The 20323-nt window shown below is 42.9% G+C and overlaps 1 protein-coding gene across 1 annotated transcript; it reads right to left on the bottom strand.

Moving 5' to 3' along the window:
- Positions 1 to 38: 38 nt before the first annotated feature.
- Positions 39 to 20077, bottom strand: uggt1 (UDP-glucose glycoprotein glucosyltransferase 1). The gene is made up of 40 exons (XM_058091445.1): positions 20002 to 20077; positions 19032 to 19167; positions 18884 to 18957; positions 18564 to 18697; positions 18362 to 18474; positions 18112 to 18286; positions 17889 to 17985; positions 17738 to 17816; positions 17507 to 17607; positions 15781 to 15880; positions 15628 to 15688; positions 13579 to 13670; positions 13353 to 13503; positions 13149 to 13268; positions 12994 to 13079; positions 11184 to 11319; positions 10970 to 11101; positions 10719 to 10883; positions 10207 to 10327; positions 9965 to 10063; positions 9390 to 9484; positions 8627 to 8833; positions 6526 to 6657; positions 6302 to 6432; positions 6148 to 6243; positions 5930 to 6032; positions 5760 to 5839; positions 5508 to 5697; positions 5269 to 5427; positions 5099 to 5184; positions 4667 to 4751; positions 3371 to 3459; positions 3190 to 3294; positions 3040 to 3124; positions 2772 to 2954; positions 2464 to 2624; positions 2277 to 2391; positions 2096 to 2212; positions 413 to 563; positions 39 to 338 (listed from the first exon to the last, which is right to left on the bottom strand). The coding sequence occupies exons 1-40, from the start codon at positions 20030 to 20032 to the stop codon at positions 319 to 321; spliced, it is 4593 nt and encodes a 1530-aa protein (XP_057947428.1). The 5' UTR covers positions 20033 to 20077; the 3' UTR covers positions 39 to 318.
- Between the last annotated feature and the right edge of the window lie 246 nt (positions 20078 to 20323).

Here is a 20323-nt window from a genome sequence, read left to right as displayed (position 1 = left end):
GCAACAAAAAATAGCTACCAAAAAAAGTAATACGCTAATTCAAGACTGTCAGTGTTTATTTCATTCTTCATACAATGCAAAAAAAAACTGACAGAAAATTGTGGAATTGTCACAAATAACCTAACACACACTCACACACACACACACACACACACACAAACAATATGGACAAGCATCCACCTTGCAGGGAGAAATAAAAACCAAAAACAATATTGGGAGCATGGAGCAGCCGTTGATTGAGGACTGCCGGCAGTCATCCGAGGCGGAAGAATGGTGTCGGTAAAACTCTTTAAACAGAGCTTTATAAAAATCCACTCTTCACAATTCTGTATGAATGTCTGATGGGGAGAGAAACACCACAAGGTTATTAATGACATGAAAGTGTGGGATATGAATGTACTACATGAGGTACCTGTGCTTTCTTGCTGTTTGGAAATGTTTTGTGTTGTTTCTCCTTGAACTCTCGTCTGCAGACGTTTGATTTCCTGGTCGTAGTCACTCCACTCGGCTACGATCCTCACAGCAGCCTGCAGCTTGGGCTCCTTGGTCATTGGGTTGTTACACTATGGAGACAGGACACATTGTTACAGTGAAAATTCATTTTCTGTTAACTAGTGTGCCCTCTCATGGCCATTAGGTTGTACTCATTCATTTTCTACCGCTTATCCTCACGAGCGTCGCCGGGGGTGCTGGAGTCTTCAGGCGAAAGGCGGGGTACACCCTGGACTGGTGGCCAGCCAATCACAGGGCACATATAGACAAACAACCATTCACACTCACATTCATACCGATGGACAATTTGGAGTGGCCAATTAACCTAGCATGTTTTTGGAATGTGGGAGGAAACCAGAGTACCCGGATTGAACTCGGGTCTCGTAGCTGTGAAGTGCGCTAACCACTCGACTGCCGTGCAGCCCCCGTTTTGTGTACTGTACAATGACATATACATACATACATATATTATGGTTTAATCATACTCATTTATAAAAGTGATAGACAAAAAAGAGCCAAATAGCCCTTAAAAGGAAAGGAAATACACTAACAAATATTCTCTGTGAGATATTGGAAGGTATGACAACTTGGTCAAGACTTAATCAGTACTTCTATTGTATATAGTGACAGACGCATAGATGAACATGTACTATGATATTGTCTCGTACAAAAGTGTAAAAAAAGGTCATACTTAAAAAAGTTAGGAAATGAGTCTTAAGTTGTCGACTAAGGCATCCTCTAGTGGCCATTTGGAGGTAAGACTTGACTGCTGAGGACTGTAGCAACTGCTACCGTTTCAGTTCAGCTCACTGACACGTCACACTAGTATGTACTAATGCGCCCTCTGGTGGCCATCATGAGCTACAACCTTTTTATGCCCATGTTAGTGAATGTCGTGTCAAATTAGAAAAATGATGACACAAATTTATAGAATACGTGTGTATATATTTATTTATATATAGATATGTATATAGATATATATATATATATATGTATGTATATAGATGTATGGTATCATGTACCCAGAAAAAATTATTACGTTTGATTAATGTTCATGTTAAAGGTTAAATAACTGTTAATAGTTATCCTCCCTATCCGTGTGGAAGTGGTAAGTTTTTGGCTATTGAAGTTGAAAGGAAATAACTTGAAGGCTACCGTTTAGGTCGCTAGCTCTCTAGTTTGCGAGTTAGCATGTGTCTCAAGACCCTGCAGTTGCGCAATATGTTGTAAATAAAAAGAGTATAAATGTGACTATAGTCGTGTTTTGTCATGTCTACAGGGCTCTAATAATGCTTTGTTCATTTTAATCTGAAAAAAATCATTTGTCTACCCACCAACTATATGTGCTTTCTTAAGTTTTAAGTTGACTTTAAAGTTATGTAACAGGAGTAGGCAATACTTTCCCCCCACAGGGCCATGGAGGATTGGATTTGTTTTTTCTCCGTGAATAATATGATTTAAAAATAGCATTTTGTGTTGCGTTGTGCCATCATTGACTAATATTTGAATTGGTTTGATGATCTGAAACATTGACGTATGTCAATGGTGAAAAAAAGGCAGGAACTAAGGAAGGGGGCGGGGCGTGTGTGATAAGTACACGTACCAGGTCTATTGTCTTGGCCTTCTTCTTGGAGGAGTCATCGCACCAGGTCTCACACCACAACCACTCTTGAGGAAGTGACTTGATGGGTACTTGGTGGATCATGTTGTTGGGAAGATCCTTCAAACACACACAAGAACATTGCGGCATCTCATCTCCATGAATGAAATGTGTGTTGTTTTACCTGGTCCAGGTTGGACAGACTGTTGGGGTCCTGGCTGAGACCCTGGTATTGCCCGCGGAGGCGATCCCCGGCCGCTATCTTCCTAAACTTCTTCAGGTCCACCACGTAGAGGGCGCTGTAGAAGGAATATAAAATGTGGACTAAATAAAAGAAGGTGCGTGTGTGGCGTGCTGGAGGCCGTGCTCACCTGATGTGGTACTTGCGCCCGGCCAGGTGACTTGCCCAGTAGCCCGACTTCCAGAACCGGTAGCCGTCCATTTCCCTGCGGCTCTCACAGAAGGGGGTGTAGCCGTATGGCGCCCCCTCCAGGTCAAAGTCCCGCAAGTCCTTCAGGTCCGTACGCACGATCTGAAGTTGCACAAACCAGACTTAAGTTTGACTTTGTAGGCCTCAGCTAAGGCGTGTCCTTTCATGCTCAACTGCAGAGATGGCAGGGCCTTTATTGGATGAAGGGCTTTATTGCTACTAATCAAATCCAGTTGGAGGAGCAAAGACCTGGTCTGCGTCCACAAAGAGGATCTTGTCGACGGCGAGCGGGAAGAGGACGTCCAGGAAGAGGATCTTGTAGCCCCAGATGATCCTCTGCTTCTCGGTCTGCTGGTGGAGCCAGCGGGGCCACTTGTACTGGACCAGCTCGTACTGGAAGCCGTACTTCTGGGCCATGTGAGGGATGAACTCCTGAGACAGACCAGACCAGACCAGACCAGACGATTCAAGACTTTGAAGCTCAGCGCTGATCGGAAGGGTCCGAGCAGAATCAGACCTTGAACGTTGGTGACAGGTAGTTCTTGAGGAACCAGAACTTGACGGGCGTTTTGGTGTTCTTCAGCACGGACAGCATCATGATCCTGTGAGCGGTCAGGAAGAAGTGTTACTCTTGAGGCTTTACCGTGAGCCAGGTCACGTGACCCACCTGAGGAAGCGCTCGTACAGATGACCTGAAGCCACAGAGAAGATGTTGATGACGTCGTCTTTATCCTGCTTCGCCTCCTCGGTCTTCCCGCCACCCGTGAAGCCCCTGAGAGGAGCGTGACCATGTCACTCCAAACTCAAAGCTCCGTACTTTAAAGACCATCTGTCAACCGCTGCCGTACCTGGTCAGAGACTTCCAGAAGCCGCTGTCCGTCTCCTCGGTGCCATCGCTCAGCAGCTCCTCGTTGAACTTGTCTGGTTTCTTCTGGACCTGATGGGCACACACGCTCATTACAACAAGGTCAAAGTTGAAGTTACCGCCATCAAGTTCAACTGACAACGGCCTGTAGCTGTTTTTTTATACATTCAATAAGAAAACTAGTTTAAAAAACAACCACATTAAATGGTCAAATCAGCAGTATAAAATACTAAATTGCAATCATAACATTATGAGAAACAAAACTAAATAAAGTCCAAATATTATGGCAATAAAGCCATAATTACCAGCAGGACATTTAAAAGAAAAAAGAAACACAAACGGAAAAAACAGCGGCCATTTTACGAGGAAAATAGTCATATTCTAACAAGAAAAATAGGCAACATTTTATGGGGGGGAAATACCGCTAATGCCATTTTAGTCACACGAGTTGAAATGTTTTGATTTATTTGATTTGATTTTTTTAATAGTATGAGAAACAAAATGATGTTGAATTCTGAAAAGCAAAACAGTCTACATTAGGAGATGTTGTGAAAAGGACATTTCTGAAGATGATTTAAGAATAAAGTTGAAATATTTAGAAAAAAAACAACAAAACCAACAATGAAAATAATGACGACTTCAAGTTCATACTCAAAAACCCTTTCAACCAGTATGAGGAAAGCAATGCAGTTTAAATATATCTACATACATGTATATATGTATCTACATACATATATCTACATAACTTCATGTTCCTTCCTCAGCTGAAGGAATGTAGACCCCTGGTCTAAGTTCAAGTGACAACATGGAGGCAGGGATGTAATAATATGAACGTTTGGCAAAAATCCCCATTAGTATTCTTGAATGTGCTCAACATGTTTAACAAGTACTGATACACACACTGAAGTCTAACAAAGTTTTATAAAAAAAAAAAAAGCAACAACACACACGATATAGTTTCCTTGGTAAAGGTCAACACTGTAAACAGCGCATGAGGCCCCACCCCCAAAATGGCGCCTGATCGCACGATGCATTTGTGTACCAAGGGTGCTTTGGTTGACACCCGAGTTTGTGCTTTGACAGGGAGATACATAACGTACTGTAACTGGCAGCTGCTGCTCCAATAGATGAGCAGTGTCCCTGGTCCATGGCTTTGAGTACGGTTATCCATCACGGCTTTACCATCAATTCAATGTGAAGCAGTAATACTAATAATACTTGGGATTTTACTGCGGTGAAACATGGTAATCATTACGGTAAAGCTCTTGCATCAACTCACCTTGACCTTAATGATTCGGCTCTTAAAGTTGTTGAGGACAACGATGATGTCATCCGAATCTGCTGGCGAATCCGTACCGTCGTGACTAAAAGAACCAAAGGATACAATCCGCTCAAAATAAAACACAGTTGAAAAGGAACTGCAGTTAAGTCCAAGTTTACATTGACTATAAAAGACCTTTAAAGGGGTGAAGAACGTCGATAGCGCTGATGTATGGATGACTGGTGGAACCAACAATTTAACGGTGGATAAAGCTGACCACTGGATAAGCTAACCACTCATGATACATCAACTGCAGCTACTGCCATCTTGCAGAGTACATAAGGAGGTTGCCTCCAGCCACAGCTGTTAATGCTAATGTGCTTTGACCCCAGCGAACATTGAGGTTAAATATTAAGTGGGGCCAAATGAGGTCATGATTGCTGTCATCACCTGTAAATCTTATAGATGTCGTCAGATCGACCTTTCCTCAGCTTCAGGATCCAAGCTCCTGGGTTGGCCTTGAGCTGGAAGTAGCCCTGCAGAGCACATGGTTGCAAGTGTTGTTTAGTCCAGACCAGCATGAAGACATGAAGTGATGCTGCCAACCAGGAGAGGCGTACAAGGTTGGCCATGACGATGGTGTCCACGATCACGGGCTCGGAGGCGGTGCCCAGGGTGAACTGCAGGCCACGCGGTGGCTGACCTGAGCTGACGTCGAAGCAGTGGCCTTCCAGCAGGAGGTGCTCCAGCTCGTACTGCGCCGCTACCATGTTCTCCACCTGCACATCACAACAGAAGACAACATGAACAAATTGTACAAACAACATGTGATTGACAAATATCTAAAAGCGAGGATTACCTCCTCCAGGTAGATGTTGTCCAGGTCATAGCGCGTACGCACAGACTCCACCATCCAGCTCTCGGGAGTGTTGAGGTTCAATGTAAAGAGCGGTGACTGAGGCATGTCCATGAACTGGGCCATGGGGCCCGGGGAGAAGCTGCCGTCCGCCTGGAACGCCACCTCAGGCTCCAGCACGTAGCGGTAAAAACTAGAGGATACAGGAAGGGGTCAACTATTAAAAGGATAAAGGCACGGATGTGGTTCTCTCACCTCTTCAGGGGCATGTCGGACAGTTTGGACTGGCAGTTCATGAAGACACGCAGGTTGACGTTGACCAGCTGCTTCAGAACCTGGAAGATGAACAAGAAGAGGACGGCATCCAGGAAATGAGCAACCAGACATCCACAGGTGGGAGAGAGGATGAAGTCAGTGAAACCGACCATCAGGAAGGGAGCCAATTTCTGAGCGTCCCGGGTCACGGGGTCCACCACGGCAATTACGTCAAAGTACACGTCTCCTTCCTTGGGACGGATCTTCACAGCACTGAAGAGAAGCACAAAGTTACCCGCTGCAGAGCTTCACTTCCATTTGATCCCATGTATCCTATTCAGGGTTACAACTCAACACTTCATACCTGCCAAGGTTTCTTAAAACTCACCTGTAGCGGTCGTCAGCAAAGCCGTACTCAATGCGCGCCTCTCCTTTGGGCTGAGACGACAGCAGAGAGTCCACCTTCATCACCAGGTCGCTGGCCCTAGAAGAAAGAAATGATTGGTTCCAAGCGGAGTCATTGACAACACAGCAGACGTTACCTGTCCTCCTCAATTCCAAACTGCTGCACTTTGCTTTTGATGCGCTCGCCAGACGTCTTGAGGATGATGCTCTCCAGCAGGAGGAAGTCATCCTGGTTGAACACCTCGTCCTCCTCCAGCGGGCCGATGACCTACACAGGAAGAGAAAGAAAACAGTATTTTCTATGAATGGACCCATGTCCTGAGAGAATTCACGAAAATACATTTTTTAAAAAAAAACTTACTCGTCCATTGCTGATGACGGCTCTCTGTCCTTTCTGCAGTTTGAGGACGTCTCGGCAGTAGGCGGCGTGGGAGAGCAGGAAGTCAAATTTAGGGCTCTCGTATGCACTCTTGAACAATGACACATCCATCCCCTGTAGGAAAAGATGAAGATGTTTTTTTTTCCCTTAACTTTGTTCCTTAATATTGTGAGAATGAAAACTAGTCTGTAATATGTCAATTGACGACGGCTTACAGCTCATAGGTTACGCCAAGCTACGCCTGCGTGTTTGATCACTCAAGTTTCAATCTCATTCCACTTTCTGGAACGTTTGTTTACACATTGTGCCTGGCTCTCACTGCCTCTCTGGCAGCAGCTATCTAGCTAGTTTTTGTCGCACAGGTGAGCTACACGTTCATGGGGTAAATGCTAACTTACTTTCTTCAAGTGTCACATGACCAGCACTATCACAGGGTCTAAAACTGGCAGCTCGTAAGCTGATGTTGAATGGCTCACCAAGGATTTTCTTCGTATTTTCGTGTTTTATTCAAACATGATGCCTTGTATTGAATGAAAAATTTGCATACTGAGCGGAGGTGTGCATTGTAAATAAAGTACAATTTAAATATTGGCAGTCACATAAAACACTTTTTGTCAAAGTAGCTTTAGTAGCTTTTAAAGTAGCCATAAGTCTGGTCTCTGGATTTACACTGTTTATACAGGACAGATTTGTAGAACAAAAATATTGAAATTGTTATTTTATTTTCTTATTTGTCTCAATTATTTTTTTAAATAAAAATATCATATTCAACAATTCATTTTCCATATATTCGTATGACTCATTATTTTAAATGTAGGTTTGTACTACAAACTACATTTTGTACTACATTTTGTACTAGTCACATATTACTCCATCCATCCATTTCTATACTGCTTATCCTCACTAGGGTTGGGGGTACGCTGGAGCCTATCCCAGCTGTCTTTGGGTAAGAGGCGAGGTACACCCTGGACTGGTGGCCAGCCAATCACAGGGCACATATAGACAAACAACCATTCACACTCACATTCATACCTATGGACAATTTGGAGTGGCCAATTAACCTAGCATGTTTTTGGAATGTGGGAGGAAACCGGAGTACCCGGTCCCGATCTCCTGACTGCGTGGCCTACGTGCTAACCACTCGGTCACCGTGCACTAAAGAGGTGATGTAAAAAAGACGCTTGACATTTTAGACTCTCAGTTTAAGTGCTCTCAACAACTTTGTCATTGAACGGTTTTGTTCTCGGTTCATGTTCTGCTGGTTGTTCAAAAAGGTTAACTAAACAAGCAAAAATATAAAGAAATGATAAAAAGTGTAATTTGTCAAAATAAAAACAATACAGTTGTAGAGGCATAAAGCGGCACAGCACAGTAGTGGCAGTCTGCCCACATCATTGCTTATTGTGCAATGATTGCTATGTGATGTGCTATATATATCACTATATTGACACTTACTATGGTACCCATTATGTCATTGGATAGTCATATCACCTCGTACTTTGGTACGAGGTGCATTATTAAAAAAACAAATAAAATAAAAAAAACCTTAAACTGTATTATGGAAAGCAGGAAGTGAACAAATGTAACAGTTAGTGATTGTAAAAGTACCAGATGGAGGGGTAGGATTTAATAAGCTTTGCTTCTTCCTACTCCTTTTGGACATGTGGAACTGTGAACTGATTATGGGATGCACTCAATTGTAATCTGATGCATGTTTAAATGAAATTAAACCATTACCATTACCATTACCGTGCCTTTTTTTGGAAATTACTTTCTTCAGGCTTCTGATTGCTGTTAGGATATATAGCACCACCTGTTGTGTTTAGATGCACCTAACAGCTTGCAACTTCATGAAGATAGAGATTTTCTTTTTTTTTTTTATAAAAAGGGACACTAATGTACACGACCTGTCAAAGTGTCTCAGACATTTTATTTTCTCATGTTATTAAATGAGAAAGCGAGAAAGCGTCTCCAAACATGTAACTGGTACTGTATTTTGGACTCTGCAGTTGGGAATTTTAGTGTTTAAATGTATAATTCTATAAAATAATTATTTGGAGAGACTGGTACAAGAGTAACTCACCCCGACAGCAAACTCGGTGATGTCGGCACCCTTATCCAGCGCCGCGGCCGTTTCCTCTTTGGCCATTTTGGTGATAAAGTTCTTGGCATGGTTGGCGGATTGTGTCTGCATGGCAGCCCAGACGGCTCGGGTCACGCGGCTTGACTCTGCAGACGGGTCGACTGACGGGTTGCTGATCATGCCCAGTCGCACGTTGTTAGTGGATTTCTGAGAAACAGAGCAAAGTCAGCAGGTGATGGTTTCCTATACATTTAGATCATATACTGTAAATATGGATTGTCGCAAATAGATTTGGCGCAAGCTGTTAGCACTCGCTCATTAACACATTATACTGGGGCTGTGAATGTAGCCTGTGGTTACAACTCAGTACAGTAGATGGCAATGTAACCCTGCTTCTTAACTCACCTCATACGCAACTGGTCTGCCAGAGAGCAAGACGATTTAGCAGGAGGGATCAGCATTGCCAATTTAGCAACTTTGGCTCTATATTAGCATTTATTCATTCAGACGCCCTCTAAATTGTCTTTTTCAAAAAAGCAACTAGTGACAAATGTACCAATTTTTTGGACACTTTTATGAACATGAAAGCATGTATCGCTCTGTTTTTCATATTTTTTCCAGCTGTAGGGCGCCCACGCATTCTTAAAAATGACTTGTCACATGCCAATTTTGCACATTAGACTATGACATCATGTCCCCACATATAAATTGCAGTCCTGTGGGAAACGTAATCATCGTAAAGGAGTTCCAACCCTATAGTCACCATGTGTCTGATGGCGTCGTAGAGGAGGCGGCGTCCTGCCGGCTTGTCAAAGTCTCCCACCACCCAGAAGGTCACAGGGCGGATGTAGCCGTCATCTACAGCGAGCAAGAAAGACACGGTTCAAACTGGGTTGAACCAAGAGAACCGCGTACACATGCAGCTAACAAACTCTACATGAACTGTCATGCTCACCTACATGGAGATGGGAGAAAAGGACGTTAAATCGTAGTGAGTACATTTTACCAGGTAGACCCTAAAGGACAATGTCATGCCTAATGAGCCATGAGTATCATCCCTGAGAGATGAGGCATGGATGGAAGAGAGGCGGTGGAGACATCTCACTACAGAGAAGAGAACAAGTGAGGAGGAAGAGGACGAGGTGCAGGAGGGGAAGAGCGTGATTACCATGCCGATTGGTGGCGGTCATCCCTGGTGCAGGGGACATTTTAAAACATGATGGAGAGGAGAAAGAGGACAGAGGAGGAGAATACATGAGGAGTGTTGAGGCTTGAAGGTGACTAAATGGTCTTCGCTCTGGCGATGCTCAAGCAAATGTCCCGTTTTAATGCGCTGACCTTTCTTTGTCATGTAATTGATGCTGTTGGCCATGGCCGTACTCTTCTCCCGCGTGTCCAGAGTCGAGAAACGAGCGTAATCGTCCACAAAATGGTTGTCTGGGGATTTAAAAAAAAAAAAAGGGCATTATTTTGTGTGCCACTTTGCCGATGCTCCCCTATGACTGTGGCGAGCAATTATCGGGAGGGCTGCTTAAATTCAATCATCTGTTCTCTTCTTTTCATCATTAGTGTTGACTCACTGCTGTCGGAGAGGTCCAGGTATGTTCTGGTGGTGGAGAGGACTCTGGAGTTAATGCGAGGGACAACATTAGGCTGGTTCATGATGTAGTCCACCACGTCATGATCGGTGGCCAGCTCGCCCTATCAACCGCAATGGAACATCACATTATTCTTTGCATCTTTTTTTTTATTTTAGGTACAAATCCATGTACCACCACTATCATATGTGAGCGGAGCTATTTTATTGCCAGCCAATGAACAGAAAACTTCCCTGACTCCTAGCCAAGCATTCAATCACATTATCTTATTGCAAGTCAGCAATGCACTGACTTAAAGCAGCACTGTGGACGCAGAGAAGAGATTAAAACAAGTCATTAGGAAATTGTGTCTCAATTGCGATTTTTCATCCGCCAAGTGTCTTACCTAATAGAGCTCTTTCTTTAACTATAAGGTACCTGCTATTCAAAACGTTCCAAACCTATGAGTTTATTGACAGGCTACTGCCCCTTGTCCATAAGGGACTCCAACTGACCAGGTAGACAGCCCGCTGGTAGAATGTGGTGGTCTCCAGGATCTTTTGCATGGTGACCGTCTCCAGCTCGTCAGAGTCCAGGTGTTCCTGCTGGTATGGTATGCCATTGTACATGACCACCGGCAACGGGCCCACCCCGGTTTGCTCATAATACGCCCGTCCTTCCTTCAAAACATACACATAGTAATGTGAACATCAGTAAAACGGATGGGATTTTAAGTGTAAACAAAAACAAAACCTGAATGTCCCACCTTCCTATTGTTGTCGTAGCTGGAGTCGGCTCCCAGGACACTGCTGACCTCCACATAGGGGAACCTCTTCTCCAGAACTTTAATGACATCACCGACAGTCAATTGTCCACCAGGAGGCAAGCGGTTGAACATCTGGAGGAGGTAGAGCGAAACAGAATAGATGAGCTGACAAGTGGCACTGACCATGAGGTCTGACGTGGAGGCTTCAGCTCACAGAGATGACGGCTTCAAAAGCGTTGTGGCTGTCGACCTCGTCGCTGATGTAGTTGTAGGCTCGCAGCAGTGCCACACCTGCGTCCTGCATCCCGTCTATGTCGTCTTCATCTGATACGACAAACACCATCCCAATCCTACAAATACAAGACACACACAGATAGGCTACATTGGAATCGTATTGGGATGCAGAGTGTGTGTTGCCTGCTTCATCAGCATTCAGACAAGCGCAGCATCGCCTCATGCAGACATTTTAAAGGTCTTCCTAAGCTATGCCTGACAAAACTCCACAATCTAAATTGATTTTAACAACTTATCCCAAAGGGCCCCACAGCTCTGCAGAGTTTGGGTAATTTTTCTCAATTCTGTAGAAAAAAAAGGCAATAAAACTGTTCACGAATACCATACTTTAACATATTTATTATATCCATCTATCCATTTTCTATGCCGCTTGTCCTCCCAAGGGTCGCAGGGGTATGGTGGAGCTTATCCAAGTAGACTTTCAGTAAAAGGCCGAGTGCACCTTGGAATGATATATAATATATTTGAAATATTTATTATTGATCTAAAACAGTCACTTACTATTGCACATATATTCTTTTATAGCTATTTTGCTAAATATACCGTATTTTCTGGACTATAAGTTACTCTGGAGTATAAATCGCACAAGGCCAAAAATGCATAATTACGTACAAAAAAACATACATAAGTCGCACTGGAGTATAAACTGCAGGAACAGCCAACCTATGAAAAAAAGTGTGACTTATAGTGCGGAAAATACGGTAATGCTTTCAATATATATGATATGATTAATCTTAATATTGTTACTAATAATAATAGACATCATGCATAGATCTAAAGAAAGTGTAGAAGTGGTTAGAAAGCTATTTCTAAAGCTCTGGGACTCCAGCAAACCACAGTGAGAGCCGTTATCTACAAATGGCAAAAACATGGCACTGTGGTGAACCTTCCCAGGAGTGGCCAGCCAACCAAAATGACCCCAAAAGCACAGCGATGACTAATCCAAGAGGTCACAAAAGACCCCACAACAACATCCAAAAGATTGCAGGCCTAGTTTGCCTCAGTTAAGGTCAGTGTTCATGACTCCACCATAAGAAAGACACTGGACAAAAACAGCTAGCATGACAGACTTCCAAGACCAAAACCACTGCTGAATAAAAAGAACATTTACAACCACCTAAACATTTTGAAGGAGAATGTCCGGCCATCTGTTGGTGTCCTCAAGCTGAAACCAACTTGGGTTCTGTAGCAGGACAATGATCCAAAACACACCAGCACCACCACCACCACCTCCTCTGAATGGCTGAAGAAAAACCAAATGTCGACTTTGGAGTGCCCTAGTCAAAGTCCTGAATCCTATTGAGATGCTGTGGCATGACCTTAAAAAGGTGCTTCATGCTGGAAAAGCCTCCAATGTGGCGGAATGACAACAATTCTGCAAAGATGAGTGGGCCAAAATTCCTCCACAGCGCTGTAAGAGACTCACTGCAAGATATCGCAAACGCTTGATTGCTGCTAAGGGTGGCCCAACCAGTTATTAGCTTTAGGGGGCAGTCACTTTTTCACACAGGGCCATGTAGATTTGGAGTTTTTTCTCCCTTAATAATAAAACGTTTCATTTAAAAACTGCATTTTGTGTTCCGTTGTGTTGTCATTGACTTTAGTCATAACTACTAATGTGTGACCATATGTACTCCAATACTCAAGTGGATGAAGTCACTATTAAATTATGTTTTTTTTTTTAATATGTTTTGTACTTGTGTACTATTTATAGTCTTAAGGTCACAAACCTGAGTGGGATGTTGTTTGAATAGAACATTTCTGCAACGCTTAACAGCTCCGCAGCGTTGGCCTGGGTTGGATCCAGAATGATCACCTACACATGCAGGCACACAAGGGTGGTTAAGTGTTTCCATCTTGAATCTGGATCCACTGTGGTCCGTACCAGATTGTGGAAGTTCTTGCGGATCTGCCTGATGACTCCAGGGAAGGTGGGTCTCAGCAGCTCCTGCACGTTGTAGGGCCACGAGCTGTACCGGTGGTCCGTCTCTAAATTGTTGATCCACTAAAAGGCAAAAACAAAGATGAATGTATACATATGAGATGAGCAGCATTTACTGTATAGAAGCAGGTATGACTGAGGTGTTACACTGATAGCTGGATTGCGGATGTCAACAGCATAATCGGAATCTGTTGGCTGGACATTGAGCTTCAGGATGTCATGAATGTAGGGTGTCTCAATATGCAGCGAGCGCAGACCCTCCATCACCCTCGCCTCGCTACGCAGCACTTCAAACACACTGCGGGACACATTTTGGAGGTTGACAATGATGCGGATAATGAGAGTTTGCTATGTCAATGATGAGTGCGAGTACCTGAATATATCCTGTGTGTCCAGATCGATGTGCAGTCCGTTGATAAACAGGGCCGACTCACCGGGATGCAAGCCCAGTGTTCCTTTGAAAAACTGAGAAGGAAGAAAAAGGGTAAATGAAATGTCCTGTAATGAGGCTGAGCCTATTGTCATGGTTGTAACTTGGAACGTCAAACAAGGCATTCACCTCGACAGCTGCATTGTCACTGTAAGACGGTCGACACAAACAAGCATCGACATTTCTGCTTGGAGTTGGTCAGTTTAGCAATCCGACCCTGCACTAACAAGCTAATTAGTGTGTGTTGTTTTCACGGCCACTGCAGTCAAATCTCATTACAGACAGACAAAGACGTCAGATTAATCAAACTTGTGGAGCTGCAATTACAAGACATGAGTAACGCAAATATTGTTTGTCTCACTCAAAGAGCATCTTGGACAGACATGGAAACATGATTTCAATCAGTCATTGCTCCTCTCTGCATGACTCGTTTGACGAATCAGCAAAAGGCTGAAGTAGTGGAAATAAAGCTGGAGGCATTTGGACATATTTCCCCTCAGATTGTAAAGAGGGGTTGTTCTTCTGGAGGAGGCTCTGTGTAATAACGACATGTGTCTCTCTTTTATTGGAATGCTTTGGTAAACAGCTAAAGCAAATGATCCCTGTTGCAGTCAGCCGGAAGAGAAACGACAAGCAAAAGTGTCCACTCATCTTAAATCCAACCACCATAAAAGACACCAGTCAAATATGTAATAAAACTGCAGACAAGTGTTTTCCATGCATTCACTTGTGGCGGGCCACCACAAATAAATATGGACTGCTACAGATAGATCTGGCACGAACTGTTGTCCATGTTTATATAGGTTTATGTGGAGATTCTTATGATGAAACCTTTTACTTTAAAAGTGTCATTTCCACTTCAGGTTGCACTTCCATGGCAATCGGTCAGGTCATTCTCTCGGTTGCTTTTTATTGGCGCCACAGTCATTGCCTGAGTACTCTAACACTTTAAAGGATATATCTGAAGCAAGAACAGCTCCTCTACGTTTGGTCACTGAACATTGCAGTAACATTAGTAGTATTGTATTGAAGTTCATTTATCCTTTTGTATGCTTGAAAATGCTTAATTTAGGAAAATAAATGGTATTGAATAAGATAATAAGGCCATATAACAATACAATTAGATAATATATAATAAAATTGTCATAAATATGCATTAAAAAATAAATTATAGGCTGTAAACTGGCATGATTTATTAATATTAATATAATATTATTATATTATATTATAATAATATTAATATAATTAATAATTACAAATATTATAAGTATAATATAAAATATATATAATTAATATATATCACCTCGTACTTTGGCACGTGACAAAAACAAATAAATAAATAAAATACAACTTAAAAAAACAAACTTAAATTATTAGAAAATTATATTAGAAAGGCAGGAGGTGAACAAATGTAACATTTACTGATTGTAAAAGTACCAGATGGAGGGGTAGGATTTAATAAGCTTTGCTTCTTCCTAGTCCTTTTGGACATGTGAAACTGTGAACTGATTATGTGATGCACTCAATTGTAATCTGATGCATGTTCAAATGAAATAAAACCATTACCATTACCATGTATTTGAAAACTCATGATAGAGGTCCTAGCTGTGTGGCCTGCGTGCTGTGTGGGGTTTGCATGTTCTCCCCATGCATGCATGGGTTTTCTCCAGGTACTCTGGTTTCCTCCCACATTCAAAAAACATGCATGTTGGGTTAATTAGCAACTCCAAATTGTCCATAGGTATGAATGTGAGTGTGAATGGTTGTTTGTCTATATGTGCCCTGTGATTGGCTGGCGACCAGTCTAGTTCCATTATATATGCATAAAGATGCAGATATTGAATTTATTGCATTAGATGACAGACTAACACCAAAACAGAGTTTCAAACCACAGTGATCATTAAATGCAAACATTTCTATCCCTACTTTGGGAGTGGACATCATTAGATTTATTTTGTAAGTGTACCTAATAAATTGGCCAATGACAAATACCTTTTGGTTGTCGGCGATCTCTTTGCGGATATCAGCGTTGACCACCGTTTTAGTTATGGACCTATACAAAGTGGGGTAAAGGGTTGACTTCAGTAAGAAAATTTGTTCTTGCTGGAGCTTCACTATGTTTGTTTGTGTGTGTTTATTCGTCACCTGGCTTTCGTGGGGAAGTTCTGACTCAGGTCTTTCATAACGTTAAGGGCATCAACAGCGGGGGCGGCCAGGATGCGAGCGGCTGTCTGGAAACTGAGGTCTGGGAAAGAAGAGGGAAGAGCAAAACAAAACAAGGCAGGATGCTATGTTTAAGATAGAGCAAGACACATTTGCACCTTTCAGAATAAACTTTTGACAGCATGCCACCGTGATAATCTCAAGTTGCCTTCCAGGGAGTCAGGAGCAAGGCGTCTAAGTAAAAAGTAAACATTAAGTATATATGCATAATCAGCCTTTGAATGAGGAGGAGTATGGATTATACACTGCTGCAATGGTCTTGTAGTCGGTGTGATTAGGGCCCCTGGAGGTCTGCCTCTCTTTGTAAACAGGTTAAGCTAACGAGCCCCAGCAGGGGAGACCGACGCCCACATGGCACTTTGAACATGGAGCTCAGCTTGCTCAGCACCCCCCCCCACCGCCATGCACCCTTTATTCAAAACAATCAAAGCCTCCTCGTCGAAGATGCTTTCCAAACATCCTGAAATGCATACAAATAAAGGAAAAGTTAAAACGTGCAATTTGTAAGGCTTGGACGCTGTGGTGGAAGTGCATTATTTAAAGGATACTGTAACACCAATCAATATGGCTTTATTGTTGCAAAATGTCTCAGATGTATCAAGAGGACATCGATTGACCTCACTTATTGATCACGCAGCCTGCAGACACACTGCAGGTTTGGCGTAAAATATTGCATGAGCTCACATCCCCAAGCAACACTAAGCTTTACTTTTATTCCTACAAGTAGAATAAAATAAAGTCAATCATGAAATACATATATATTAGTGGATAATTCTGGTAAAACAGCCAAGGAAATAATATTATTACCCTCTAAATCCTGTGAACTATTAATCAGATTGAACGATGAGAGTCTATTTATGATCGGAAGGCAACGTGGGATTTGTGCCATTCAAGAGCCATCGTTTGTCAACTTTGTTGACAAAACTAATGGACACAAAGCTCCAGGGTGTATTTACACCGTCGTAAAATTGATTCCCTCAAAATTGAAGTGACACAAATAATGCCGGTAGACGTTAACTGTAAGCCCAGGAAGTGTTTTATGCTCGCCATCCGCTCAGCGTCTTAATACTTTATGCTCTGTAGGCTTTTATCTTCCTAAAAGGCCATGGCAGTACGCAATGTGTTTTGTTGTCAAATAGTGAGTCATCTTACTTGGTTTGGACTTTATGTCTGCAAACTTGACTTGGAGCCATTCATTAAAGGGGACAATGCTTTTTCCCCACTTTTCTGACCTATACATGTAGTTAGAATGTTGTATTCTCGTGTTAAACAATTCCACTGTTTCAGATAATGAGGTTTGCGCATTTGGATGTGAAAGAAGTTTGGGATGCTCTGAACGCTCGGTTTCAGAGTTTTTTTGTTTTGTTTAAACACTGGCTCACTGCAGCTTCACGGTGAGCCTTGTGAGAAGTCACCGGCTCCATCAAGCCAGTGACTTCCTTATATGTGCGTGTCCGGGTACAATCTGTATGCTGTCAGTTCGGCAGTAGCCTGGACTTCCTCTGGAGCACTTGGGAATGGGACCAATCATAGCGGAGTGGGTGTGCCCGGACGGGACCATGGGTGGAATAAATTTAATAAGAACTCAAGAAAGTAGGAAAGGAAATGTCTTCTAGTTGAAGGTACGATTGGGCTGGAACAAACCCACCTTGCATTTCCCAGACTTTTAGTGGTGCCATTTCATTGGTGCTTTCCACTAAATGTTTCCTCAACTCTTTCAGCTGTTCTTTCAGTTCTGGGTAGATAGTCCTGTGGAAGCAGAGGCCAAATGAGTATTGCATCTGTTGACAGTTCATATTTAAGCTTTTATTTTGTGGTTTAAAAGTGTGTTGTAATGGGAGAGGAAGCCCATTTGGCTCGCATTGCAGTCTGAACTCACTTCAATCGGCCAAAAAGGAATCCCTGGACCTCGTCCACTGGATCGTTCTCCCTGATCACTGTAGCGTTCACCTCTGCCCCTGAAACCACAATCAATTAATAACTGCATGGGGACTCCTCTGGGTTTGAATACAGTGTTTATGTGTCTATACCTTGGACTTGTGTGTCATCCTTGGCCTTGTACTCCTGGCTTTTGATAGCCAGCTCCACTCCATAGCCAGACAGATAAACTCTCTTTGCATTGGGATTCTATGGGGAAATAAGGTCTTAAGATGTTGTTGAATATTTTATTTACTGCTTATATTAAAATGTCCACTACTGTGAGAATCTAAGAGAATCAAACGGGATGATCACACGTATGTGTCAAACACCTACAGCCAGGTAATGTCGAAGCACGTAAGTTGCTAGACCTTCTTCCACTTTAGACACGATGGCCCGGTGAAGCCTCTGAAATTGTGAGTTTCCAAACTCGCCATACAGGATGACAACAGGAGCGTCAGACTTTGATCCCAGGTATTTATGGTCGCCCTTGAAAAGATAAGGCTTTGGCCTGAGAGGGAGAGGACAGTAGAGGCAATAATTAAGTTCTGATTATAATAACCAGCCTCTGTTTTAATCACTGCACCTTCCCGGTGCCGTTTTCAGGAGTGCTGTCAAAGTGTCAGGATCACAAGTCTTCTCTCCGTGGACGCTGAAGAAGGCCGAACAGCCAGCAGGAGGCGGCTCATTTGATGCAATCTACACAAACAGCAGTGTTAGCACAGACATACACATTCAAGAGTGCTATAGCAGCAGGAACATGAGGAAAATAGTGTGACTCCGTGTACCTGCTGGAAGGAGTGTACTGTTGCCGAGTAGGCTCTGAGGGACAGGGCAAACTTGAGCATGTTCACCTGGACGGAGCTGAGCAGGGTGCTAGCTTTCTTCACGATCAGGTCGTAATCGGCCTCATCTGTGCCTGCTGGAGGACGACAAGCAAACAACAAAGACTCATCCAAAGTATAATTATCTCATACAGTGTTTCCTGCGTATGTGAATGCTTGTTTTGTTCCTTTAAGATAATTCAAGCTGACTAGAGGCTTTTTCCCCCGAAAGAAATAAAGGATAAAGGATCGATTTGAGATGTAATATGGTGCCTTTTGCTTACCTTCATACTCTATGTTCTGATTGGCCTCAACAAAATCCCAGAACTTATCCTGGCTCTCCTCTGCCAGGAACTCACTGAAGAACAGCACACAAAAAATTGGGGCATTTTAAATACATTTCTATTTGTATCAGTGAAATGTTAGCAGTACCTGGCCTCCAGCAGCAGGGGTGTATCAGACCATTTGGCTGTGAGGGTGGTGGTGACAGCCTTCGAGTCTGCCCCAGCACTAGAAACAACTGAGAGCAGCGACAGTGGCAAGATCCATAGAAGCCACATCGTCCAGCCTGTTCCCGATTAAAATTAAGGGAACAATAGATGAGATAAGCAAACAACATGAGAATTATACAGTAGCCAACTGGGCCAAATGTGTAGCAAAACCGTCTGGCAGCTCCATAAATTTGTAACATTTCTCTCATGCAGTTGTTTTGGCGTCGTTGTGTTTTTTGGCTTCTGCAAAAAATTCCCAATCGCCTGTGTTTTATGGTGTTTTGGATTATTTCTGCCTTTGAGAGTTGCCAATTCCCATCCTCACCACAGTGCAGCTACAACACATGTATGACTGTGGCTGGCCGTCCACAGTGCATCGCAGTGGATATCGTTTTTGGTTTCCTAATAAGCCATCAACTACACAAACAAAATGGTTACGACTTTATGACTAAAATAGCCGAACAAGACGTTGTGGGTGCATTGGAAGTTTCTCTAGTAAACAAAAACCGGTATGGTCGAGAACCAATAGGACCTTTCAGCGTGGCCCCTTCGTCCAATGACCACACAGTTTGTACATCCTGTCTTTTACAAGGACCGTCCCATAGGCTGTCAAGCAAGTATTAACTGTATATTAACAGACACGTTTTCATAGAACACATCACATCATAGTACTGTGCAATTATAACTCTTTGTAAACATCTGGACCAGTCAATGGCGACGATAACAGCTTCAACGTAGATGCTAGCAGCAGTCGCTAGCTAGCTGTGCTAACCGCTATCTTTATAATTTTAGTAGTTGCAGATTGCATGCCATTTATTTAAGATTATGTATCCGTATTACTGTACAACGACCAGGAAATATGTTATTTATTGTAGCGCGGTATGTCAAAATGAAGGTTTTATTCTTCTCACCAAAGCCGGCTCCGTAGCTTCCTGGATTCATGATTCGGTGGCGTTAGGTAGGAGGGGTCCTGTCAGGGAGTTTAGGTAACCACAAATTTTGCCTGATCAAAACGACAGCAATACATTGTATGACATGACTCAAAGTCGCAAAAAACAAAGTAGGGCGACACACCTAAAAAACACACCAAAGCATCTACCTACCTCGCCTTCCCTAGCCCTGGAAAATATCAATCTTTTTTTTTTTTTTTACTATTAATTAATTTTTGCTCAGGACCATAACACTTGCCACAGGTCATCAAGGAAATAAACAGTTCTTGCTTTCAGTGTAAAT

The sequence above is a fragment of the Doryrhamphus excisus genome, chromosome 13 (assembly GCF_030265055.1).
Source record: "Doryrhamphus excisus isolate RoL2022-K1 chromosome 13, RoL_Dexc_1.0, whole genome shotgun sequence".
NCBI lineage: Eukaryota > Metazoa > Chordata > Actinopteri > Syngnathiformes > Syngnathidae > Doryrhamphus > Doryrhamphus excisus.
The sequence above is the reverse complement of the archived record's forward strand: the minus strand, read 5'-3'. Positions and strand labels throughout refer to the sequence as shown.